Source organism: Punica granatum, chromosome 8 (genome assembly GCF_007655135.1).
Source record: "Punica granatum isolate Tunisia-2019 chromosome 8, ASM765513v2, whole genome shotgun sequence".
Taxonomy (NCBI): domain Eukaryota; kingdom Viridiplantae; phylum Streptophyta; class Magnoliopsida; order Myrtales; family Lythraceae; genus Punica; species Punica granatum.
In genome coordinates this window covers 9,188,984-9,215,521 of record NC_045134.1, presented here as the reverse complement: position 1 = coordinate 9,215,521, position 26,538 = coordinate 9,188,984, and the positions used below count along the sequence as shown (strand labels likewise).

At 39.3% G+C, this 26,538-nt stretch overlaps 2 protein-coding genes and 1 long non-coding RNA gene across 3 annotated transcripts; 2 read left to right on the top strand and 1 right to left on the bottom strand.

The window, feature by feature from the left end:
* Window positions 1–866: 866 nt before the first annotated feature.
* Window positions 867–2,449, top strand: LOC116187957 (protein ENHANCED DISEASE RESISTANCE 2-like). Its single transcript, XM_031517016.1, has 2 exons — window positions 867–1,966; window positions 2,091–2,449. The coding sequence occupies exon 1, from the start codon at window positions 984–986 to the stop codon at window positions 1,929–1,931; it is 948 nt and encodes a 315-aa protein (XP_031372876.1). The 5' UTR covers window positions 867–983; the 3' UTR covers window positions 1,932–1,966; window positions 2,091–2,449.
* A 1,881-nt stretch (window positions 2,450–4,330) lies between these two features.
* LOC116187956 (aspartyl protease family protein At5g10770-like) lies at window positions 4,331–7,040 on the bottom strand. Its single transcript, XM_031517015.1, has 3 exons — window positions 6,786–7,040; window positions 5,680–6,138; window positions 4,331–5,502 (listed from the first exon to the last, which is right to left on the bottom strand). Exons 1-3 carry the CDS (start codon window positions 6,937–6,939, stop codon window positions 4,682–4,684), a joined length of 1,434 nt encoding a protein of 477 aa, XP_031372875.1. The 5' UTR covers window positions 6,940–7,040; the 3' UTR covers window positions 4,331–4,681.
* Window positions 7,041–14,453: 7,413 nt separating this feature from the next.
* On the top strand, window positions 14,454–15,561 carry LOC116187495. Its single transcript, XR_004152074.1, has 2 exons — window positions 14,454–14,973; window positions 15,180–15,561. It is a non-coding gene; the product is annotated as an uncharacterized LOC116187495 (long non-coding RNA).
* The last annotated feature ends 10,977 nt before the right edge of the window (window positions 15,562–26,538 follow it).

Below are 26,538 nucleotides of genomic sequence, written 5' to 3'. Positions count from 1 at the left end.
ATGCTTTTAACATTAAATTTTATTCAATTAATTGCATCAAATATGTAATGTAAATTAATGTACTAAAATATGAAAATGGGAGTACCATAAATACAATGTTTATAAATGGTAATATGACCCGCTCAGTTTACCAAAAAAAATACGCGTGCATGCACGGGCACAATGCTAGGCCAATACATATTTGTTTCACCACAATTCCAGACCTCTTATGTGAATGATGGATTTTTTTTTATTTGCATCATCAGGCATATAGAAATCCAATAAGCACCGATTAATTCGAGTTTGAACAAACTCATTCCCCTATAAAGTAAAACTTTTCTAACTTTGAATTTTCTCCATTTATAAGAGCCAAACTCGAAAAATTTTTTGACGGGTCCTAAAACCGAGAATTTACTCAAGGAAAAGATATGTCCGACCACAATGGTAAATAATAATAATGATTTATCTAACTTACCTCTTGAGGACATAGAATCAAATCCAATTTATGATGATTTAGATTTTCTAGACTCGCAACTATATTCAATTTACCAATTAACTACAAATATTTATTTCCATTTCATATAGAAGATACGCATATTTATGGCATCTGATCAATTTACTCTCTGCAAATTATAGGTTAGGAAATATCATAAAAAAAATTTAGTAGGTAAATATAAATAAGGATATGAGAAATGATTAAAATGTATTTACCAAAAAAAGATAAAAATATATTTTTTTCACTTTTGCTCTGCCAAGAAAAGAACGAGGGCCAGCGCAGAGGTCCACTTCACTGTCAGCCTGACATCGAACCGGCCATGCCTTTTCTCTTCTTACGTCACTCTCTCTCTCTGTAGAAAATATTATCGAAAGAAAATGATAAAAGATCACATAAAAAAACCCCCCAGTTCCCGTAGCCAGCCAGCCAGCCTCCATAGAGTGAGAGAGTGTGTAGGGGCAGTGGAGGGGAGAGAGAGAGAGAGAGAGAGAGAGAGGAGTAGTCCCCAATGTGCACCACTGAGCCGACTCGCCCGGGTTCTCGGCCGGCGGCGCCCGAGCCGGAATGCTCCAGATCCAGCTCCTCCTCCTCCTCCGCCGCGGCCGGGGCCGGGTCCTCCTGGATCGCGGAGTCCATCCAAGGCGGCTCCCTCCGCCACGTGGACCTGCACACCGGGACCAATGGCTGGGCCTCCCCTCCCGGAAATGTCTTCTCCCTCCGCTCCAAGCACTACTTCAGCAAGCGCCAGAAATCCCCTGCCGGCGACTACCTCCTCTCCCCCGCTGGCATGGACTGGCTCAGGTCCACCACCAAGCTCGACAACGTCCTCGGCCGCCCCGACAACCGCGTCGCCCTCGCCCTCCGGAGGGCCCAGGCCTCCGGGCGCTCCCTCAAGTCCTTCATTTTCGCCGTCAACCTCCAGGTCCCCGGGAAGGACCACCACAGCGCCGTCTTCTACTTCGCCGCCGAGGACCCGATCCCCGTCGGCTCGCTCCTCTACCGCTTCATCAACGAGGGGGACCCGTTCCGGAACTCCCGGTTTAAGATCGTGAACAGGATCGTGAAGGGGCCCTGGATCGTCAAGAAGGCGGTGGGGAACTACAGCGCTTGCCTCCTCGGCAGGGCATTGACGTGTAATTACCACCGGGGGGAGAACTACTTCGAGATTGACGTCGACATCGGGAGCTCGAAGATCGCGAGCGCTATCCTCCACCTCGCCCTGGGGTACGTGACCAGCGTGACCATCGACATGGGGTTCCTCGTGGAGGCGCAGGCGGAAGATGAGCTCCCGGAAAGGCTGATCGGGGCGGTCAGGGTGTGCCAAATGGAGATGTCGTCGGCCCAGGTGGTGGAAGCTCCCTCCCACGCGCCGCCTCACGCGCGCGGCCACGGGATTTCCTCTAGGGTCAACCACCACATGTCCGGGGACGACGGAGACGACGACAACGACCATTAATAAGGAAACAAAACCTCAGCACTTGGCAGGAGATGGTAACAACCTTATCATCTTACCAATTATTCCGCAGATTCCAAAAATTTCAGATTCTTTTTTCTTTTTCTGGTTTTGGATTCTCTCCTCTCCCGTAAAATCGAATCTGCAATGTGGGCATATTAGGGTGTACTTCCATGATGGGAAGCGGCATAAAAGCACCAATCATCTCGGGATTTCATCCTCGAATTAGCGGATTCCGACAGTGCCACAGCTCATGGTTGGTGCTGTTGCTTTATGCCCACTGGGTATGAGTGGGACGACCGCCTGGTAGCTTTCCATTTCAAATGGGGAATGAACGAACGAACGAACGAACGATTTGATAGTTGTAGATAGCTAAGTTCATTAAATTGCAAATAACAGTGACATTTTCTTGATGAAGAAAGGAAGTGTCTTTTTCCTTCTCCCTTGCTGTGATTTCCACAGCAATTGCAGTTCTATCTTCTTGTCATGAAAGAGAAAGGAAGGCGACATGCTTGATTTCACTGGGTCGGTGGCTAATAATTCTATGCTTGCTTTTCTCAGTGTCTGTGTCTCTTTGTGTGTGTGTGTGTGCCTGTGTTTGTGTACTTTCTTAGTTGTTGTTTGTTGATTTTGATATGCGTTGTTGGACTTTTGGGGTGGGGATGAGGTGGGACAGAGAAGATTAGGTGGTGGGGATCCCCTTTTGTTATTCTTCTTTATTGGGGGTGGGGATTCGTTTCTTGGTTGTGTGAACAAATCATGGCAGCTTGTAAAGGTTGCATTAACATCATCGGGGGATCTTTGGAAAGCTCCCTTCAAGCCCTGCACAGTGGTCAACCTATTGCTATAGAACACCATTTGCCCGAAACACAGTTAGTTGTCTTCGAACTGTCCAAAATTGAACGGTCGGATTGGAGCAGTCGATACTTGTCAGATGTGGGGGTGTAGTGGTCCTCGATGTGTCGAAAGAAAATGGGGAATTTCAAGTGCACGCGTGTTTAACATGTGGTGGTGGAAACAGATCGATTGATGCGAGCACGATGAATGAAAGTGAAGTTGTACGATGACAGTGGCATTGCTAGCAGTGCTGCTACCATTCCCATTGTAGTTCGGTAGGTCAAACTCCTACTGTTCTGATCTGCCATTCCTTGTCAAGTTGTGCTCATAAGTATGCCATTTAGCTCCATGGCCTATAAGCGGTGTGATTCCATGCGTGTCTATGGAGCAGGAGTTACTGCAACCTGGATATTGGTGTGGGTGTTTAAGACCGAAGAGTTCGATCAATGGAAAGGAAGAAAAGACGTGGGAAAGGGGGGCGTTTCAGTCGCGTTTGTGTCTTAAATTCTAAATGGAGGTGTCCGCGAATCATTAGGTTGATAGCTTCCTTCGGTTTTAGGAATCTAGTAGTTCACTTGTGAGCTGCAATACCTACTGATGCTGTTTTATCGCTTCTCGTCGAACCAGCTGTTAGATTGCTCATTTCTGAAGCACCATGGTCTATCAAGAGCATGCTTAACAATAATATTGTTGATCCGGTCTAGTTGGCCCTCGTGAACTACCATGAATTTTGTTCCTGCAAACTTGCGTAATCGATTTTTGTTGAAAGGTCGAGAAGTTTTTTCTAATCCATTGCTGAGATCGTGGTGATTGGAGGAATTTATCGTAAGCGGTTGGAATTTTTCCTTTACTACATGACTCAGAGCCTGTAGGCAGGCTGTGTTATGGTTGTCTCCTTGCCTCTTGTCTACTCCCAGATGTTAAGCAATTCAGATGAAATTTTCTTCGATGGTTCTGTCTTTTATAGATTGGATGAGCAGCGTCATCGATTCTTCTTCGTTGTTCATTTGCCTGAAACTCGTGGTAATCAGGAAAGGTTTTTCCTGATTTCTCACTGTCACATTTTGTCACCGGTGTCTCTGTCTCGGCTGATGAAGCGTTTTCCTGTAAATTGTACCGACTGGGTGGATCCCTCTGAAGCTTATTTTTAGTTCCATTGATTGAAGAACTTTCTAAATCATACTTTCTGCCCGGCCTGAACGCTCTTCCTTGTGACAAAATTCGAATGATCTATATAGCCTATTGTACATGAAAAATGTGCTTTACCGCATGGGATGGTAATTGAGCATTACGTTCGCATACTGCAGCAGACCGGATGATTCCATTGGTTTTCGAGCGCTCTCTAGTATAGGAGTAGTTCGTAAATCCACTAAGTACAGAGAATCGAATGAACGCTTCTAACTAGACTGGACCCGTGAGAGGAAGTCGAGAGCAAGGCATGAAGTATTCCATCATACGCTATCAGTTATGAGATGATAATGATATTTTCAAAGTTCAAACACCTGGGCTGCGACTTATTTGGGCTGAAAGACGATCAACTCCCACATCAAAAAACTCGAAAGAGGGAAGAAAAAACAGAGTCCACTCCACGTTCACATTAACATTTCCAAGGCATCATATTACATAACGGTTTGACATCAACTCCTGTTTTATTTTCCCTTCATAACTAAAACGAGGTTCTTTGTTAAAAGAACCAGCAACAGCTTACAAACAACTACTAGTGTTTTGCCATTTCAACTCTGATTTTTAATTTTACAAGCTTATTACAATCTGATCGGATCATGAGCAAGAGGGTCAATACCCTCGTCAGCTCAAAGATCTATTGAAGAACCTAACCTAAACCTTATTTGTCTATCAGTTCTCACTTTGAACTTGTATAAAATCCCAATGATTGGGTTATCGAAGCTGGGGATCACTTAACATCCCTTGGCGAGAAAGCCAATCCTGGATGCCTCGATGTCATAGACAACCTCGAATGTCTGCTGCTGTACGTTCCCGTATATGATGACATCTGTGTCGTCACTGTTTGAAGCAAACGCCAGGCATATCTGGGAGGCATCTGTCGCATACAGTATCCCGGATGGGTCCAGGTCAATGTTCCCTGCGCCGTTGAAGGAGAACCCCACCTTCGGTATGGACACCGTAGTATATGCGCTCATGTCGTAGCAGGTGTCGAGTATAGAGAGGGCAGGAGCTTTGGGATACTTGCTCATTCCCTGCTTGAATGCGTTCTTCAGGGCAGCGTAGGCCGTCGGTGGCAGTCGGGTGATCACCGTCCCGGAATCAATAATCGCTGGAGCGTTAGAGAAAGTTGATGCTGAGATTGACAGGACTCGCCCGCCAACATTAATGCCCTCTATGTTAATACCGTAGAACGAGGCTGCCTCTTTGATGGTTGCCAGCGGGGTGAACTTCACGTTACTTCCTCTGCTGCCCTTGCCGAAGGTGAGGTGCCCTGTGGAGCTCAAGGAAGATGGCAGGCAGTACGAGAAGTACCTCCCGTACTTTGCAGCACTCTGTTCCACGAACGAGAGCTTGTCCCGTCCTAGCCCAAGAAGCCCCGCGGACTGACCGAAGTGGCCCTGGTTATTCTGCCCACACCCGAAGATGAAGCTGTCGAACGTGTCTGTAGTTGTCACCCTTAGCTTATCCTTTGCAAGGAACCCGACTGAGTAAGATGAGTCCCCGTACTGTATGCCATAGACACAAGTTGATGCAGAGCAATCCGGATCAATACCTGCATGAAAGCTAAAATTGTAAGGTAAGGAGGGTCTCGATTTCGATTTGTTATTTTTCGTCGAGTTCATATTATCTGAGAGCATCCAATAATAACATTTTCACGGCTAATATTCTCTGATTTTCAAGAAAACACAAATACTATTGAAATTTTTTTTTTGTCTATGCAAACTTTTACCAGTAGTGGTAGTGAGGTGAGAGCAGGCGTCGGAGGTGCAGGAGATGTTCCTGTAAGAGGCCGATGCCATAGAGTCGTACATTGGCTCGCGCTGCTGGTAACACTGCTTGACGCAAGGTTTGCACTGGGTCCACGTCAAGTCGCTACCCGTGTCAAATATCAGCGTCATCTGCTTCCACGGTGCACCGAGCCCCAAAGTCACCACATAGTTGCCTGATCCGACTGTTCTACCTGACTTGCTCGGGATGTCCGTTGTCTTTGACTCCCGCACATCGTCGAGCCTTGTGACCAGGGGTGGCTTGGAGGTCATCCGGGAGTTGATCGAGTCGACCCTCGACTGGTCCGCCCTGAGGATGTCGTCATGCGTCAACTGTGGGGCCTGGCTGTTGGGGTTTTGGCTCCCCGGGGCACATGGGCCGTGCCTGTGGGCTACCTTTAGCGACGAAGTTTTACGGGCACCTGGAATTTCAAAGCACATCAACAAGAAACGTGAACGCAGTTTTTACCACCAGCTATATTCTGTGTCATGGCGCTAGGTTTAACAACGAAACTGCCATCTTTCTTTGTACATCTTTTCACATTCTTTTTTAGAATTTCTTTCCGGGATAACATGGTACTTTTTTTTTAAAAGTGCAGTTAAAAGTACAAAATTTTAACTTAATGAAATAAGTCATTTGTCACTTATTGGTGTTCTTTATCTTTCATAAAACTTTTTTCATCCTTATACATTCATCCCTTCTTCCTATACATTTCTTCAATTAACTAATTAAGTATTTATCAAACACCACCTTGTAATAAAAGATCATGAAAACTTAATTTCAACTTTTTGTTAATGTCGTGGCACAAAAAAAAATGTTAATGTCTATTAGTACCGCGAAACGGAAACTTTCTCTACCGGCATGAACTAAATTAACTAAAGAAAACATTTTCATCTTTTAGTTATAAGGGAGTTTCATTGGCCTCCTTAGTAAGTGATAGAAGAATAAAAAATATTAGAGGTACAACCAATGAGAATTGAAGTGTAACAAATCTTAATTCTGACAGGAGAACAAGAGCCACCATACTAATACGTACGTGCAGAGACAGTGAGAAATTAAGTTACTAACCTTTGGTTGCAGAAGGCTTGCAGGAAGCAGAAGGCAGGAGAGAGCTGACTTCAATGGTGTGGTGAGTCTCAGCCAAATCCTTGCAGAGGACACCAACCAAAACACAAGACAACATAAACAACCTCAGACCATGGTGATGAGAAAGAGTGGCCATGGGACCAATTACTGATTATTATTTTTTTGGCTCTCTCTCTCTCTTCTCAAGAAGAGATGGAGCTCTCAATTTCGCATCTTGCCCTTTAATTTGCTTTGCTCTGCCTTCCCTTTTATAAACTTTTCTAGAGCAAACAAACCATACAGAACATTTCAGATTATGTCATTAAGAATATATTCTCACCCATCACATCATCATCATTGATCACAACTATTGGAGTGCTCATTTTTCTTTTATTTTTTCTCCCACCACAGGTGCAATGATGGTAGTTAATTATCATATCCTTGCTAAGTGCGTTCCTACTTCTATGAAGGATGTTGAAATTTGAGAAGGGCTTATCCGTTTCATGTCCTGACTAAAGTGTTTAATTCCACAAGAATATGTTTTAGGTATTGGTGCACTAAAAAGTCTCCCTTCCATAAGATATATATAAATTTTCTCAGACTGTTTACCTGTATGTAATTGCAAGTTTTTACTAAAGAAAGCTTCCACAAGAAAATGAGAATTGGATTCCATAAAAATAAAATTTGAAATTTAATAAAATACTTTTAGATATACAATTCATTTAACTGTCAATAGATTGTAGAAATAATAAATTAATTACTATTTTCTCCAACTATTTCAATATCTACAATACATTTATAAAAAAAATGAGTTTTGATAACAAATTGTGGGGAGGAATGTGAATTATGGTAGGAGGTGGAAGAATAGAGAAAAGGGCGAGTATGAAAATTAGGAACAGTCGTGAAGAGAATGCAGTGCAGTGGCGAATATCGTCACTTGGTAACCAGGAAATTACAGGCAGGATACTTGGTGGGATAAAAAAAATTTAGGAAGAATTTGGAGGGAGTACCTTTATTTTTTTGAACCCGTTGGGAAATATGACCTACATGATATACCCGATATAAAACAACTCGATAAGGATTCAATTTATCTCGAGTAAAGTATTGAGTCCCAAGAAAATCACGGGATTAATCAAGTACCACCTACACGAATGAAATCAAACAAAGCTCTGGCGATGGATCCTCACTACGTATCGAGCTAGAACCAATCTCAATTCACAGCACAAGAACCCTCTCTCACGCACTATCTCTAATGGGAGCACGTCCTTAGTCCTCACACTCTCATATATTCTCTACCTCTTGCAAATGTACCAGCGGCACATCCACATGCACGCATACACATATAATACATTTAGCCCTGGACTGATTATTTGTGATTTGGTCAACCCAGTAAATGGATTAATTACAAGAGATTAATTGTGGCTGCCACAAGAAATCAAATTCTTGCAACGACAATTTAAATGCCTTTCTGTACTCCTCACTCTTAATAGGAGAGTAAAGTGTCCAAAACCACAATCAATCATACGAGAGTGAATCAGATTCCCAATCCGGATCGGGTTGAGTTGCTCCGGTTATTCATGGGGGACCAAAAAAAGAAAATTCCTACAGAACCATTACAAGGTAAATAAATTTTTTAAAAGAATGGCCGTAAAGATTGACTTTAGGAATTTGCTTTTCTCTTAGCCTTTTAATGCTCATTTCATTTGTGTGTGTGTGTGTATATAGGTTATATCATTTTTCTCACAACTGGCTTGAGATAATTTTCTGCATTTGTGAAGGGCATATATAAACTACTGAAAGTTCACAATTTGGAATTACCTTTCAAAGCAAAGAAAATAATAATAATAAAAAGATAACATCAGTCAATTTGCTTTTTAAATTCACCCAGAAAAAAGGTCAAAGAATTTGACTCCGCGAAGCCTCATTTGGTGCACCGTGAAAGAATTGATCGAATTGTGCTAAAGTCGAAATCCGGAAATAGTTCCGAATGGAGAATTCATTTATCAAAAGTTACTAGTTCAAATTGATAATTTATGGGCACCAAATGTTTTGACATAAGGAAAATGATTAGCGATAGCAAAGACATATGATAATTTCTAGTGTAAGGAATTCCGTATATGCACTACATTGCTCGATGATCTACCTATTATATTCATGTCATCTCTTTGGATATACATTATGTAACTTGGATCTCTCACAGATATCTTGGTGTCATCATCTGCAAGTTACCACATTATTTCTAAATATAAATCGAAAATTAAGCACTCTTGTTTAGGATGCTCCGAATATTAGCGTGTCTTTCAAGTTTTGCTTAATAAATTGTTATCAACACGAGTGAAACTTGTTCTTGAAAGTCACGTGAATATTTTTTTTTCTTTTCGGTGAAATCACGGTTGTCCTCAGCCCTAAAGCACATGACTGTCCATTTTAGACAAAAAGATAACTGGGGCATTCTTTGGATTTTATATTAGGTACTCACTTCCCAGTTGAATTAATCATTAGATATTATTTTAGACCAATTAATTATTTTGACTGAGAGAAGACATAGGGGCAACATTGTTCTATCCGTAATTATTAAAGTTTCGTATGTGAATATGCAAATGGAAATGGAATAAATTAGAACTGTTCTAGGAAGGAAAATTGCTTTTGTATGCTTCTTCCATCCCATTGTGCAATCCGTTTTTCATACCAAATGTATTATGTAAATGGAGTTGTAAATCAGCTCCAACTTGACATATATTTGTACTTTTACTGTGCTTAGGACACACTATAGACTCCTAAAATCATATATTTTTACGGCCTCATTTGGCACCACTAGATAGAAAGTGAATGAAATGCAATTTGCATATAAAAATAGTGGAGTTTTGCCTGGAGATACCATACCATGTAAAAGATTTCCAATTCTTCATGCCAAAGATGTCCCATATACTTTCTGTTGTTGAAAGTTTTAGGATTTTTTTACAACCTTATCGTGAAACGCACGTAATCGGCCTCCGATTTAAGTAATTACCATTTAGATACTCTGATATACTTATGATTTTACTCAGTATGCTCACAAGGACAGTAATCTTCTCTTGTAAGTCCATAAATGAATGGGCCATATATGTAAGGTAGAGAAAAGGAGTGGTTCCAAAATATACAATGGTCTGAAATGTGTAAGGCTGGGTATCATTGGAGCCTAAATATAAAAGGGCATGAATTGTCCAAAGTTCTTCACTGAGAAACATTAACCAAATAATATTCGCTTACAACCATGGTCCCGAAGAAGGTCTCGAGGAGGTCAACCAAGCCCAGGGGTCCGTCAAGGCAAGCTAGCCGGTCGAGGAAACAATGTGACATATGTGCAATGTATTGCTTCATTGAGAGCATGACCGTGCTCGTGCTCCCGGGGATTAGGTCCTACACTCTCTGCCCAACCTGTGGGGGGATTTTCTCAGATGTAGCAAGGGGTAGGAATCACGATTCTGAGAGCATGAGGCGGGCCTTCCCTGATCAAGAGGCTCGAATCCGGGAGGCCCAGAGGCAGGACATGAAGGTGTTGGAGAGGCTGAGGGAAGAACAAAGAAGAGGTAGGGAGTTGGAGAAGCTCCGGCAGATGGATGGCGAGACAGAGCGGACCTGGTGGAACACTCCTATCAATGAGCAGAGCCCCGAGGAGCTAATCAAGGGCATGGCTGCTATGGAGAAGTTGATGTTCGATCTCGACAAGTACCTTGCTGAGCAGGACACCAGCTCCTCTTCTGCAGCAACCACTGCCTCGACCTCTGCTTCTATTGGACCCTCCCATGTGGGATCTTATGGTGGGCCTGCCATCAGCGTCGATATGGGTTCGGGGGGAGGCAGTAGTCCTACACATGTTGGTCCATCTCCCGACAAGAATTAGGAGACCTCGTGCGGGATATTTCAGTTTCGTAAAGTTCTCTCCCTTTTTTTATCAAAAGAAAGTGTAGCGCTATAGCGCATACCTAGTGGCTTTAGGCTTTTTTCATAATTGAGAAAAAAAAGTTTTCCTTTTTCTGTCATGTGGGTTGAGATTTGGACTGAAAAATTGTTGAAAAATGAAATCGATCATGAATAAAACTTCGCCTTTATCCCCTCCCCTTATATTTACTATATGATTTACTAACTTTTCATTCTTATATTGTATGAATATGAATTTTTTACTCGAATATATATTTTAATGGAAACATTGGATCTGTTTTTCTTTTTCTTTTTTCGATTGCAAGCGAGGCTCATAGACTGAATACAATTGGATAAGAATTTTTAACGAGTCATTCAAAAGGTATGACATTGTGATGGAGTCAAAGGGATTTTTCATCCTTTGAATTATGGAAAATTCTAGCACCACACTATGTTACCGTGACGCTGCCCCACCGTCGCATGCCACAATGCCCCGCGGGACCCACAAGCATCCGACTCGAGGGAACCGCATGTCAAGCGTCTTTGTAGCAGCTTCGTTGAATTATAAGAAACTACCCAAGTGATTAACGCGATTGGTAGAAATTTAAGATTCACGAGGCCAAAATGACATCGTTGTTCGTGGGGTTTAAATTATTGATTTTTGGAGTTGTCGTTTACCACATATGCTTCCAAGTCGGATTTATGTGACGGTAGTGATGAGAAGTTGATGTTGGGATGAATTGTTATAGAGAACGATCTATTTGGGTCGGCAAGCACTTCGTGTTCGTGATAGTTAAATAGCGTATACATAGACCGGATCTGAGATTATTTAGTACGTGCTTTCGTGGGGTAATTCCAAATCAAAGAGGTATACAAATTCTCGCGGCTCAAAACTTGGTTGGGCAATGATCACAGTTTAAGAAGTGATATCGGGGTTCCTAGTTTGGAACGACTTCTATAGCTCCATTAGACAAGGTAATTTTGACGCTATACATACAGGATGATATTCACCATAAGGTCCTTCGATTTTCCGACTTGGGGTGCTCTAGTGGTTCCAATGATGTAGGCAAGAGCATAAACACAACCAAATCCAACTCATATTATGAATAACTCGGGGAAATCTTGACTACTTGAGTCGTTAATAAATTTAAATATTTTAATTCTACGCTATAATCATAATATGAAGCGAAAGTGCCTTCTTCGTAATAATCTGTCTCAATATGTGTGCTCCATTATTTGATTAATTTGCTCATTCGGCATTAGCTACCATGCTGTAATTCGATGCATAGGTTGTAAGCCGAAAGAGCCAGATAGTCCTTGGCAAAATGGATAGGATCCTTAACAAGCAAGTCGATGGTAGGATGATGCTAAGAAGAGAAAATAAAATGAGGTCGATAATTATTACATGACATGGCCGCCTTCTTTTCTTTTGCCAAAGAAAAGATCTTTATAATGAATTGTAATTAATTCCCCCCAATGGAGAATGACATTATAATCACAAAAACAGTCATACATCAAACTCAACTTGAAATTCTAAAAAGAAAAAGTTAATAGGTTTTCTTTTTAACAAAAAACAAAAAACAAAAAGGAAAGGAAAGTGAGTGAGCGAGCAATCATCATATGCATGTGTAACTACTTTAGGAGGGGATGCCGGCAGTGGCGAAGACGTAGTAAGCAACCGAGAAGTTGGATTTTTTTTAGGACTAAACTGTTTGGCTGATCAATATTTCGAGGACCAAATTGACAGTCAAGGAAAAAACTCGCAGTTATTATTGGTTATGAGCAATTTCTAATCAAATGGCATGTAAAATTTAAAATAAACGATTTTTATAGAAATCACACTTGTCATGTGTCAGATTTTGTTTTGAAATTGCACAGCACAATTTTTTGCTAACATGGGATGTGTAAGTTTCGCCCAACAGAAGGACTACGCACGGAATGCATAATCACGTTAAATGTGTTTCAGTGATCATAGGGATTTCGAATTCATAATTGGATGGATATATGAATTTCTTTTTAACCACAATGCCAAACTAGGGTATCCAGGTTTAGCCCGACTAATCCTCGGCAACTCGTGAGCCCCCCGCGACGCACTAAACAGACGCACGAAACAGATAATCACGCCAAATGCATTCGGGTGATCTCAAGGAATTTCGAATCCATAATTGGATGGATACATGAATTTCTCTTTAACCACAATGCCAATCTTCTTGGGATTCACATGTGTTACATTATATATATATATATATATATATATATATTTTGCTGAATAAGATGGTGGGTAGCCATTGTTGTCCCCCACTACGCAATGTTCGGGCTCTCATATTCCATCGCAAATATATCAGACGAACTGAACAACCAGTGCAAGCACTGACCTTATCAGTTAACACCACCGGCGGCTTAGTATAGTTCACAGAAGCAGAAGATGACTCCAAACCCAAGTGTAAAGAGCCCACCCTAGCATATGTCTCGGGAGGATTCGAACTCTAGACCCGGGGATCTTCAAATTATATGGGAATGAGCTTGAAACCACTAGATCATAAAATCCCTGATAGTTGTTGCAATATATCTTGATTTGCTCTATAATACTGGCATGTTTTTATCATGTACAATTTACATTTACAATTATAGTTTGTTTATGAAGTTGGAGTAGGTGATGCGACTCTCGTGATTAGTTTTTAACTCGAAGACCATTTTTTTTTTCCAACTGGTAAGGCATTTTACCATCATGATAGGGCCTTTTGTACCATCTTCGTTTTGTTTTTTCACCTCTCAATTTTGAATTTGACTGCGCCTCAAGTGCAGATGAGAAGCATCTGAAAATATTATATGTTAATTTTGAAAAGAATATGAAACTAGAAAAAATTGCAAAATATTTTTAAAAAATAGAAGAAATTTGAATTTGTTTATTTTTCTAAAGTTTAGAAAATCAAAAAATAATTAAAGACATAAAAAAAATTTAAAAAAATTTTAAATCTAAAAATGTTTATATTATATAAAAAAATAACCACATTAGAGGGAAAAAAAAAAGAAAAGAAAAAGAGATAGCTTTTGAAGCTCGGAAGGGAAGTGGGTGGGGGGCCTCTCCACCGTTGATGCAACATTCCCAAATGAGCTGTGCTACACCCTCCGATTCGGAAGAGCCGAATCAGTGGGGGAGTGGCACTTCCATAATTATTATGAGATGTTGGGGCACTTTCATCCCACTCCAATTCCTATTACAAATCCGACAATCAAACATCGCCTAAAATGTTGGTGATGGCAATTCATAACCTGATCTTGTTAAATGGAAACAGTTTTCACAGAATCTGTATACTTGGGTAATTGCTTATATATATTTTCGTTATCAATGAATTTTTATCGTTTATCCAAAAAATTAGGTGTTCATTATCATAGTTGTGCGCAAACAAGTTTAAATGTACTTTAATTTTAAAAAGAATGCTAACAATAAAATAATTTTACTCACTATTGGCTTCACTCGAGAAAGTGGAGTGAGGAGATATTATTGCAAGTGCAATAAACACTTGTGCCCTTAAACCAACCAAATACATTGTATGTATTTTATGTATATATCTTCGAGTCAAAAGATTCTTCCATTATATTACAAATAATATCAATGATGTCAATTCCAAGCCCAATGGGCATATATATATATATGGTCATGGTCGTCGAGAAGTGCTAAGCCCACTATCCATTATCCTCGTCTTCTTTATAATGCAAACGATCCTTCAGACCTTTTTCCTTCAAAATGTTTGGCTTTTCTAACTGACAATTATTGTCTATCGTCTATGAGTCAGTGTTATCAGAACCGGATCGGATATCGAACCGGTCGAGGTATGAGTTCATGAGTTTATGGGTTCGACCGGGGGTTCGATGGGTCGGACCGCGTGTTTAATTATAAAATAAATAAATATTTATTATCTTAATAAATATAATATCTACTAATAAATAGCAGGTTGACAAAAGTCAAAACCCTTCTTTCTGCCTTGGCTTCTTCTTCTTTAGGTGTCCAGTGGCTTCTTGGAGAAGCCAGCTCCTTACGTCTCCAACTCCAAGTCCAAGGTCTCTCTCTCCCCGTCACATTCCCGAGTATTTTCCCTTGACGGGGCCAAACGCGACCAATTTCTCTACCTCGCCGCCGTCTCCACTGGAAGATCTAAAGTTCTTGCCCGATGCCGAGAAGCTTGCACCAGCAGCTCTTACCCTCTTGCTCTGATTCTTCTTCCTCCTCCTCCTCCTCGTCCTCCTCGTCCTCGTCGACCGCCTTGAAGCTCCTCTTCTGATCTTTGAGGTTTCTTCTTGATCCCATTGTCTTTTTTCCGATTGATGGCGAGAACCGACCGGAGTTAAATCGATGGGGGGATCGGAAAGCCGGACAAAACTTGGAGATGTTTGGGGATTATATGGCAGATACAAGAAAAATTTCTCTACCCCGCCGCCGTCTCTGTCGGCTTCATTCGACATCTCAATTAGACAACTTTCCTTCTGTGATTGCAGGAGGTGCCCAAAACTCTGCTTCCCGTGGCTGAGGTGAGAAGAGCTGAAGATGAAGAGCAGTAGGAAGAAAACTAGGGTTTTCGATTCAATTCTGCAATTTCTGCCCGTTTTCGATTTCGGATCGGGTATTCGGTTCGGATTTCCTTTAAAATTTTTGAACCCATGCAACCGCCCGGTTCGATGGGTTTATCTAAAAACCGGCCGGTTTTTTGGGTTCACCGGTTTTTTTGTGCCTTTTCGGTTTTTAAGCAAACCGGACCGGACATAGGTCCGGTTTCCGGTCCGACCGGTCGAACCGGCCGGTCCGGTCCGGTTCTGATAACACTGCTATGAGTTCATGATATCCTTGATCTATTAGTGGAAATTACATTCTTGCTCTCAAGTGTCAATTTACCCGGACCACGAATTGCTTATAGTTAAAATTTGAATTCTTGTCGACACTGCAGCCACTACAAGAAAAACTCATTTTAGAAGCAATTATGTTTGCATATAAAAGCCATTTATTTGCCTCTAAAGGTATTAGAGACAAAAGAGTAAATTGCCACATTTACTTGTGTCGTTTTAGATCTATAGAGGTAAATTAACATCAATTAATAAAAGTCGCTAATTCATATTTTTAATGTTAATTAAATTTGCCTCCAAAAGGAGATATAACAACAAATTTTGTTACTAAATTTATCATTTAGGACAACTGTAATTGCCTCTATAAAAGTTTTTCAAAATAAATGATGGTAATTATATTTGACTATTATCTCTCTCGTATCTTTATATTGTGACTTACACCCTACTCGAACCTCTAACCTCTAGCATAGTATTTTTAGTCTCACACCTTTACCATTTCGCCACTAATGTATCTTTGAATTGAATTGCATTTAATTTATATGTAATATTTTTGTCAAGACTTAATACATATATACAAATTTTATTTTATATAATTATTTAAAATTAAGAAAATAATTAATATGCATATAATAATAAATCAAACATCTTGTGTATATATATATATATATATTGTTAATTCTTGGATGGTAAGTTGAAGATTGTTAAATTATCCAAAAAATTGTGTAATAAATCATATATAAACACAATAGATGAGTAAAATACACAAAAAGAATGCTAATGTACTGTTTTATTTTATTCAAAATTTGCATAATGTAATTCACATCTATAAATAAATAAAATATATTTTCAACTTATGTTGAGAGTAATTTGAATATCCTTTAATTCATGCTAAATAAATTATTTATTTTAGGTAAAAATAACCATCAAAACTTTTCAACATTTTATCTACTTACTCTGTAGGTTAAATTTTGTAAGTTTGAGGCAAATGAGAAGTAGATTTAGAGAAAATTGTATTTAACCTCTAAAAGAATATATTAGGGGCAAACAAAATTGGATTTAGAGGCAAAATTGTATTTTAAAAAATATTTAGTGACAAATTTTCTATATGCCTCAACTAATATGTTTCTAAAAGTTATTCTTTTGAGGCAAAATACTTATTTGTTGCTAATAATTGTGTTATAGTTTTGTAATTTGGTAAAATATTAATTTTAGGTGCTTTTAGAGGCAAATAAAATTCACATAAGAGAAATATATTGTATTTGTTGCAAAATGAGAATTAAAGAGACTAATATTATAATTGCCTCTCATCATTTGTCTCTAATAAAGGTTTTTCTCGTAGTGAGCACAACCACTGACAAGGTTATGAAGGATCGAGGTTTGTACTCATCCATCTTGATCTTGATTTCAGAATATGGGTCTCAAACTGCCTTTCCTTCTTACACATTTTTCCCTCTTATTCATTATCTTTTGAATGGTCTCCCTCTATTGTAACCATTCCCGCCTTTTGTCTCATGGTTTGCCAGCCTTTTATATTTTTGGGCTAGTATTTTAGTGGCCCGACCCAGTCTAGGATTGATTTATGGGCCTTGGGCTGTATGCCATATCAGTTACACCCCCACCATAGCCTAAGGTTGCGTTTGGTGGATTGCCGGCAATCCAATCACATGGAATCGACATTATTTTGAGATAGATTCCCACCAATTAAATTACCAGCCTCCGCATTGCCACGTCTAGTATCCTACATCGAGTGGAAATGTGCGAGTGAGCCTGTGGATTGTCATGGCCCGACCAAACATGGAAATATTGTGTGTCCAAAAAATTTAAATAAACTTTCCTGAAAATTCACGAAGATTTCCACATATCAAATGCCTTCTGAGAGAAAAATGGTGGACCTCGGGCATCACCAATCTGAACATGGTCGGTCTTAATTTGTTACTGTGACCATCCATGACTGAAGCATAATGCATGATTGTAATCACACGATTAGTCTCTGAAGCTTATTAGGATCTAACATAGAGGGACGATCCAATGTTTGCGATTTCTACATGATCGCACTTTAGTACGTAGACGAGGACGTATCGGAATTTCGGCGAAGTCTAAAGAAATTTTGTATCATAAAGTCAAGAGGTATGAAATATGATAATTTGATTGAAAATATGATAAATTCGATGAAATATAATAAAAATTTAGTAACTTTTTTCTGCATCCAAGAGGGAACGCGCTCCGCATCCCCTTAAGTCCATCCCTGTGCGTAATGACCAATTCTTTTTCACCCAAAAAAGAAAATTTATGATTGACCAAAAAGAAAAGACACTTTTTCGACATGAAATATGTAATACATATCTCTTGCTAACATCCTTAGGACTTGGGAGCAGTGAGACTGCTACTAGTTGACGTTGCTAACAAACATACAGGCCACCGTGGCAGCCAGTGACCAAAATTGGCCGCACTGTTAGGCCAAAAAGTGTCAATGATGCATTTGAAACACATTTCTAACCTTACCTAGCTCTAATAATGGCCATTATTAGTGCTTAAGTACAACACTACAGGCATCATCCTTCATTCTTCAGAAAGATTCATTAGGATATGCAAGATTAAATGAGTGTCTCACTGATAGATTTGCAAGCCCTCCTGCCAACCCGGCATTTAAGTACATACTAGCTGGCGGAGGAAGCTGAAACCGGTCCATTTCGAAGGGGGAGAACCTTTGAGCAACCACAATCCTTGAATTGCTCATCTGCGGTCAACAGCCATTCCCAAAGGCGAGTTTGATCATTGGCTCATGAAGCTCCTGTTGGTCTCATACTACCATGGAGACTAGATATATGCTTATCACCCAAAATCCTATATTGAGATTCTTCCTGCCAGGAAATGGCATGTATAGATATCCCTGAAAAGGTGAGTGTACCTACCCGAGATTGACGAATCGTTGATCACGATTTCTCGCGCTTAAATCCGAATTTAGACTCGAAAGGAATAGATCACATATAAACCTGATGAATAACACCCAAAAGAGCCATAGAAGAAGAGAAATCTCTCAACTTTATCAATAAAGTATAATTGTTCAAGATTGTTCTTCCATGGCCATAGGCCTACATGCCTGTATAGAAAACTTATAATCCTAAAACTACTAATAATAGAAGATTGTATCAAGATATTCTAAATCCTAATGATAACAGTAAATCAAATAATCCTAAAGACAATAAATATTCACATAACATCTCAAAAATATCTTCCTATAAAATGTACTTCGATAACATTCATAATTTAAGGATAAAGAGATTTCATCTTCCATTCCAAATCATAAAGAATCCTTCCTTGATTAGTCCAACATATACTTATTTGGACTTTGGACTCTTGAATTATAAACATTCCAGAATTCCTCGGAGTCATTTTCCTCCACTTGTGAAAAGTTCGATCTCGAGCTTTCGAGATGCCAGAGATACAAGACTCAATATGCAGTCTACTTGCTCCTATTGATAGATCTTCAATTGCCATAGCTTGGAATTCCATAAGTGGAAAGTTTAATATTGGTGATATCATTTTTTTTTTTTGCTAACCAGGGGTATTTGGGTTTCGCCCGACTAATCCCCGAATTTCCGTGAACCCCCGGCGGCGCACGGAACATGTAATCACACCAAAAGTGCTCCGGTGGCTCCAAGGAGTTTCAAACCCGGGATCGGGTGGATACATAAGATCTTCCTTATCACTAGGCTAAACTCCTTGGAGTTATATTGGTGATATCGTTGTTATCTTTACTTCTAAAGACAGTTTCTTCACAATCAAAATAGGCAATTCTTCTAATTCTGGAGCTATCTCTTCCTCGATTTTTATTTTATCGACTGGCTTCGATATATTGTCTTCCTTTTCGAGCCAGCTTTGTTGTTTGAAATTTGCTCTTCGATCATTGGGTTGATCTTTGTTGTATCACCAAGATTTATCTTTGCCCTTTCATGACAAAGTTGATATAAATACTCTTCGTACTCCAATGAAAGAAAACTCGCCTTTAGTAATTGATTCATACACCGCCATGTAAAAATTGGATCTTCCCCATTTTAAAGACGATCTTGTTGTAGTCTTTCCCACCATGTAGAAGCTCTTCCTCTCAAGCGATAAACCACCATGTCAACTTGGCTTCCATGGCAAACTATTGGCGTTCGGTCTTTATCTTAACAAACAAAAGTGTTGAGCTTTCTTGTGGGCTGGTTCTGACAGGCTTGCAGGTAGGGCTAAGGTAAAGTGGACAGTGGTAAGTTTGCCAAAGCATGAAGGAGGGCTGGGCATTAGAGATTTTGAAAGCTGGAATAAAGTGGGCTTCCTCAGGCATATTTGGCTAATATCGATGAATGCAGGCTCGTTATGGGTAGCTTGGGTTCAGATTTACCTAGTAAAAAGGTAATTGCTTCTGGTCCCTTAAAATACTTGGGGGTTACTCTTGGAGTTGGAGGAAAATACTCCAGCTCAGATCCATGGCTCGGAATCTTGTCGAAAATAGTGTTGGAGATGGTTCCAAGACATCCTTTGGTATGCTTCCTGGTTAACAATTGGTCCTTTATTTAAATACTGTAGAAAAAGGCTTTGAATGTTTTCTCACTATCTCGAAAACAACCATGGTTGCTACAATCTACAGAAATGGAGGATGGCATTGGCCTAGGAGTAGTGATCCTCAATCACTGATGGTGCAAAACCTTGCCCTGCAGCTGAGTTTTGTGGAGGCTGATAAGGTGGTTTGGAAGGCATCTAAAGCAGGTTCTTTCACCTCCTCTACCTTTGAGGCCTAGAGGAACGAAAGTGGGCTGGAGACAGACTATATGCCGGTTGGCATGGCAGAACAAGTTAACTACCAAGGAGAGGCTTCATCAATGGAGAGTTGTTCAAGGTATTGGATGTGAATCCTGTGAAATGTTCGCTAAATCTAGAGACCATTTATTCTTCTCTTGCTCAGTTACAGGTAACATCTGAAGAAGTGTAATGAGCATGATAGGAATGAGCAGACACATGGTTGATTGGCGCTCAGAATCTAAATGTATTATCACTCTCAGAGGTAGAAGATTGGATGTAACAATCTTGAAGTTATTATGGAGTTACTATGTGTATTGCATATGGCAGGATAGGAATACAGAATCTTCAAGAAGGCAATGATGCCAATATCAGTTTTGGTTGAGAAAATAGTGAATTTTGTGAAGGAGAGACTCATAGTAATGCTAAACGTTAAGTGTGAATTGGTTACATCTGTTTTGGCTTCTAGATTTGGCCTGCGTGCCAATGAGTGACCATTTGGGTGGTCAAAAATATCTGTTTTGATGTGTTGAGTTCTTGGATGAGTGTTGTAATCATCTCTGTAAATATTTTTTGAAGCAATGAAAGGTCTGGCACTTATCCAAAAAAAAAAAGAAAACTTTCCGTTTCAAATCACAAGAATTCTTCCTCGATTAATCCAACACATACTTTTTAGACTTTGAATTCTTGAATTATAAACTTTCCAGAATTCCTCTGTGTCATTGGTCCTGCGCACAAAACAAGTATCGTACACTCAGCAATCATTTAAACAAATACATGACAACATGGCAAGGCACAAGTGCGAGCGAAGGCGAAAGAGCGTCACTGGGGCGCATTTTTAGACTATACTGTTTCATGAAAAGTGCGGCTTAATGCAAGGAGGGCACTTATATAAAGAGTGACAGAGAACAAATAGTGGTGATAAGTGCCCTGTCCTTTTTGGAGTGCATAGCAGAATTCGCCATGGTAATCGATGGAGAGTGAGGGCAGCACCTTTTGGTCCTGATTATACTTAACAACAATGCCTCTAGGCATTATATTAGTGGTAGAACTGGAGTGGCCAGATGACCAAGAGCGCCTGAGCAAGAGAAATGGGAGGTGATTGTGAAGGGGATTGATCGATTAAATGATGAAATTGCGAAGAGCATGTGAGAAATGAAAAAATGGCAGAGATGAATGAATGTGAACAGGTAGATGGCGAGCCGGCAGTGAAGACGATCAAAGTCGTAATGGAGCATTTATGGGGAGGATGTTCCACTTTATGACTGTTGACAGGGAAGGGATGAAGAAAGAAGATGCCCATGGCAACGACAATTAGGCATTGGCGGGTTTAGGTCGGGGTGAAGAGGGCATAAGATAGGATAATTGATTGATTAATTTTTATAAATCCGCGTAACACGCGAACCTGTACCTAGTTCGGTTAATTTAAATGGAGCTAGAGCTCAACTGAATGTGCTCATCATTGCCTCCACAGTTTGCAACGTAATGGATTCTCTTTGATTTTGGGCGGCAAGATCTCCCTGCTAGCTCAATGATGCGGTGATCCATATAGCACGAGAGGTGCCAGTTCCACCAGTTCAGACATTTTTCCTTCGAAATTTTTGGATTCTTCATAATGATAATTATATATTAACGTTTATTATTAGCTGGAATTGTATTCTTATTCGAAATATCAGCTTAATCTGATCACTAAATAATTACAAATTTTGAGCTTAATGTACTATAAGTAAAAGTCCGTCCACCACCTCGTGGTTAAAATTATTGTTTATTTTACTTCTGACACGCATAGAATTGAATCAGTTAACCACGAAAGCAACAAAATCAGAAGTATGCGGGTAATTATTTCCATAAATTAGTGGGACTTGGAATGAAAAGGTCCACGAGCACTGATACGGTTTCAACCAACTATCAGGTAAGATTTATTTAAAAAAAAAGTTTGATTTCGTCTTAAATCGAAATTAGTCAGCGCTCATATGATTTCTCGATGTGGGATGATGCAAACCATTCATCTCGGATCAAGCTACAGTAGCAATCCATTCTGGTTAAAAATATACTCAACATCAAGCTTGGCATGCAATACTTGACTTATGGCCTGAGCATTCGCCTGACTAAATGAGCTCACTTAAAATTTCATCTCATTACATAAACCAGGTGGATAAACCAAAACATAATATGTATGGTTTCATGACGAACAAAAAGGAAAATATTTTTTTCATGTTTTTAATATTATGATGTATATGCTGAACTCTCTAGCTTGTGAGCTTCGAATCTGCCATCGATTTTTTATGCTAACTAGCCTAAAACTTACATGTTATATTTCAAGCCAAGTTTGAGCGCATATACTAGTCGCTTGACAAAGTTCTTGACCAACTTGAACCCCATCTTTTCAGGGCGAGTGGAACTTGAGTTTCCCCTTCTTCTTTTTTGAATTTGGGGGGGGCAAAGCCCGAGTTCATTATGAAAAATAAATCAAATGACAAATTGCCAAAGATTGGGCAATTTTCTTCTATTCATTATCAGAGGAGTACATCGTATATAATACAAGAGAAAAGGACTGAAAACAGAAAGTTATAATATTCTACTGATACTGTTCATAACACAATATCTTGACATATCTTCAATAAAGACGAGGCATAGTGACCCCTACAGTGTTCCCAAATAATAAGAAATGAAGTCCCGGATGGCAAAGACTCAATTGATGAACACTAACTGGGAGAGTTAGCGCATAGCTCACCAAACCAACCAATCAGCACATGAGTTCCTTTCACGAAGAATATGCTCTACCACCACCAACCAATATCCCGCTGAAGCAAGGATCGAATATCTCGAAGTAATGCGCCATTGATGCAAGCCTGTTCTTCTTGAGATCGGAGAAGACATACAACCACTTCCGAGTCAACTTCAAGTATTATCCTTCTCAATCCCGAATCCCATGCCAACTCAGGCCAGTCTTAACAGCAAACAGCTTGGCCGAAAAGGAGGTAATTATTCCCACGTTTTGCGCAAAACCCCTTATCCATCCTCCATCGGTATCCCTTAATAATCCTCCAGCACCAGATCGACCGGGATGCCCTTTAGACGCCCCATTCGTACTTAGTTTCGTTTGACACTTACTTTTGTATTCTCTGTTCCTGTTTTGAGATATTACTACTTGCTACCTTTATGTTTGGATGATGATAGCATACAACAACAAAATATAATGTAACGACCAATGGCGTGTCAGTGTCATTTGAGTTTCCAGTTCGTAGCAGCTATCAATGCGACACACTAATTAACCAACGTGTTTGAGACTAAGAAGTTCCAGTTTTGAGTTTTGTCATTCAACCTCTTGTACCTGTATATTTTCATTTAACTTTCAACTCCATGTCACATCTAATATGTCGTCCAATTGCGTCAAATTTCATGTCCAGTTGATGAAGTAAATATTATCACTTGGCTGAAAAGAATACCGAGATGGCCCAAGACTGACTGGGTCAGTGAAATTAATTAAAACATTTTATCCCCGTGAATTTAACGTGATAAAGAAGAGACCCAACCACCTAATATAATAAAGAAGAAATTCTAATAAATAATAAGAGGACACATGTAGTTTCACCATGAGAATTAAATTTAAAATCTTTTGATTACTAAATGAAAACGTGCCATTGTACTATATTTTCTTTCTCTACCTCTATCGGGCATATGATTTTGCGTCTCCGGAAAAAAGCGGACTATTTGCTTCTCCACTGAATTCTTCATCATTTACGTATTGAATTAATTAATGTTTTTATATCAAAGTTTCATGTTCGAATTAAACACAACAAATTCAATGATGAAAATGATGTTATGGCACTTCTACTAGGTTTCAATACATCGATATATATATATATATATATTTATACACACTCACCTATATATCAATACACCAATTGTTAGCCAGATCTAAATACTCAGTACTAACTGGTTATGTGGTTGTGTCATTCATACCCGTATGCTTCTGTGGAGAGAAGCATTTTCAGACCCGTCCATGCCGTGATAAGAAAAATGAATTTAACCACCTTAAACTCAACCTTCTCATGAACTAAGCTAGCTTTTAGAGAGAGCAAGAGAGCTTCACCTTTTTCCGTATGCATTATGGTAACCAAAAATTCAATAAGTCCCGACTAATTCAATTTGCACAGGATTGGCCCGCTAAAGAGACCTTCACCTTTAATTAATTGGTTAAGACTCATTCCGTCGGATTATGATAATGTCATTGAAATCCATTCCATAGCCCAATATGCATTCTATAGTCAAAGTCGTGATGAAGTGCCAGTCCCACAGATCCATATCCATATTTTTATCCTTCCTAATAAGGCAAAGATCCTAATACAAACATCTTTCTTTAAATTTTGGATTTTATTTTCCAAGTGACAGTCATGGTGTTTTGTCCCCAACTTTCATCTAAAAAAAAAGAAAAACTTATCATATAAAAATGCCAGATATACAATCAATGTGGGTTAATTCAAGCGGTTCGGCGCTTGTTCACTTTAAGCAAGGTTTTGGGTTCGAGTCTTGTGAATGGAGTTTATCCACATTATGAGAGCTTTACCGATTAGTGGGCCGACTCAGCTCGACTGTATAAGTTGGGGGCCCATTGGGCTTTCGGATACTATAATGCAAACCGGAAAAAGAAAATGTTAGATATGCAAATTAACAAATACAATTTTTTTTAAAAAAATTAGGTTGCAAATTGAGGAACCTTTTCTCGCTCTGTTGTGTTTATTTATTTATTTCTTCTAATTTTCACGTTTTATAAAACTTTTGAACCCCGAAATTTAGAGTATCCTACTTTCATGCAGTTTACAAGGTTTAATAAGCAATTGATATTTCACTGTCATGACCCAATTCTTATGATAGGACTAGTTATTTCGAAAAAATAGTTTCTTTCTCTAGGTTTTATCTAGATTTGTGACAAGTTTTTCCCCCCTTTTTTTATGATTACTATATGCATACAAATGGTGCCATTATGGAAGCACACCTCTAGCATTCCCAAATAAATATAACATCATGTTTTCCCTCTCTATTGAGTATAAACTTTCCCCCTTTTACCCCGAATACTATAAGATTTGACACCGTACGTATTACTTTATACTATGTATCTATTATTTTTTCTAAAAAATTATACATATATCCTAAGCTTTATCTTTTCTTATAAATATCAATTAATTTTTCCTTTCAATCCATATTATTTATTTTTATTCATAGACTTTCCTCTTTTATATTGTATTTTTTAATGATTATACTTATTTACCCTTATCCTGTTTATTTGGTCAAACATACCCTTTCGTATCGTTTTTGTATTATAAGTAATACTTTTTTTTCTCTTTATACCCATATAAGAAGAACCAATCATGAAATTTTTTTTGTTTCATTGTTAATTTATTTTTCACAAATTTAAAGAATGTGAACTTTTCATTTTCTAAAATACATTATATTTTCCTTTAATTAATGTTATTTTCAAATTTAAATTCAAATAATTTAGTATAGTTGTCGACCCACGACGAAGCGCAGGCACAATTTCCTAATCAATTCTAAAACTAGCTAATAGGCCAAACAATTATAATCTAATTAACTAACAATTTACTAAATTAATACTTAAAAATATAAAACTAGTCCCAAACCCCCATGGCCATGTCTCAATTTACCCCCAAATTGCATTTAATTAATTCAAGATAATTAGCCAAAAGGCTCCGGCCGGCCACTACCCAACAGAGTCGAATCTAACTCAACCCTCCCTTAATCAAATTAATCAACTCGCTTAAACCCAAATCAACTGACTAAATAGGTTTAGTGCTAATCCCACTCTCGCCCATATTCACTATTATCAGAGAGAATCAAGGGATATCGAAAAATATTTGAATTGATCTAAGAAGGTTGCTCGTTTTATATGTCCCTCAGGGATGTGAGTGGACTCGTCGGGAATTTTATTATAGAAAACCGAACGGGATTGTCAGATACTCCCGTCCATGCGACAAAGATCCTCAAGGATTTTCACCTGTGGAATGAAGGTCACTTGAAGAAACTCCCCGGCCAAATATATGACCCAATTCTGTTGGGTAAAGCGACCGTGTCGGCTGGAAGAAATATGTTGATTCCATGACAATGCCGGAAGGTTCGACACTGGATGATTTGATTAAAGCAGGAATCGATCACTTGTGAAAGACATGCCTCTTTGCAATAGATGAATATAATAGCTGGTTTGCATTCAGCGACCATT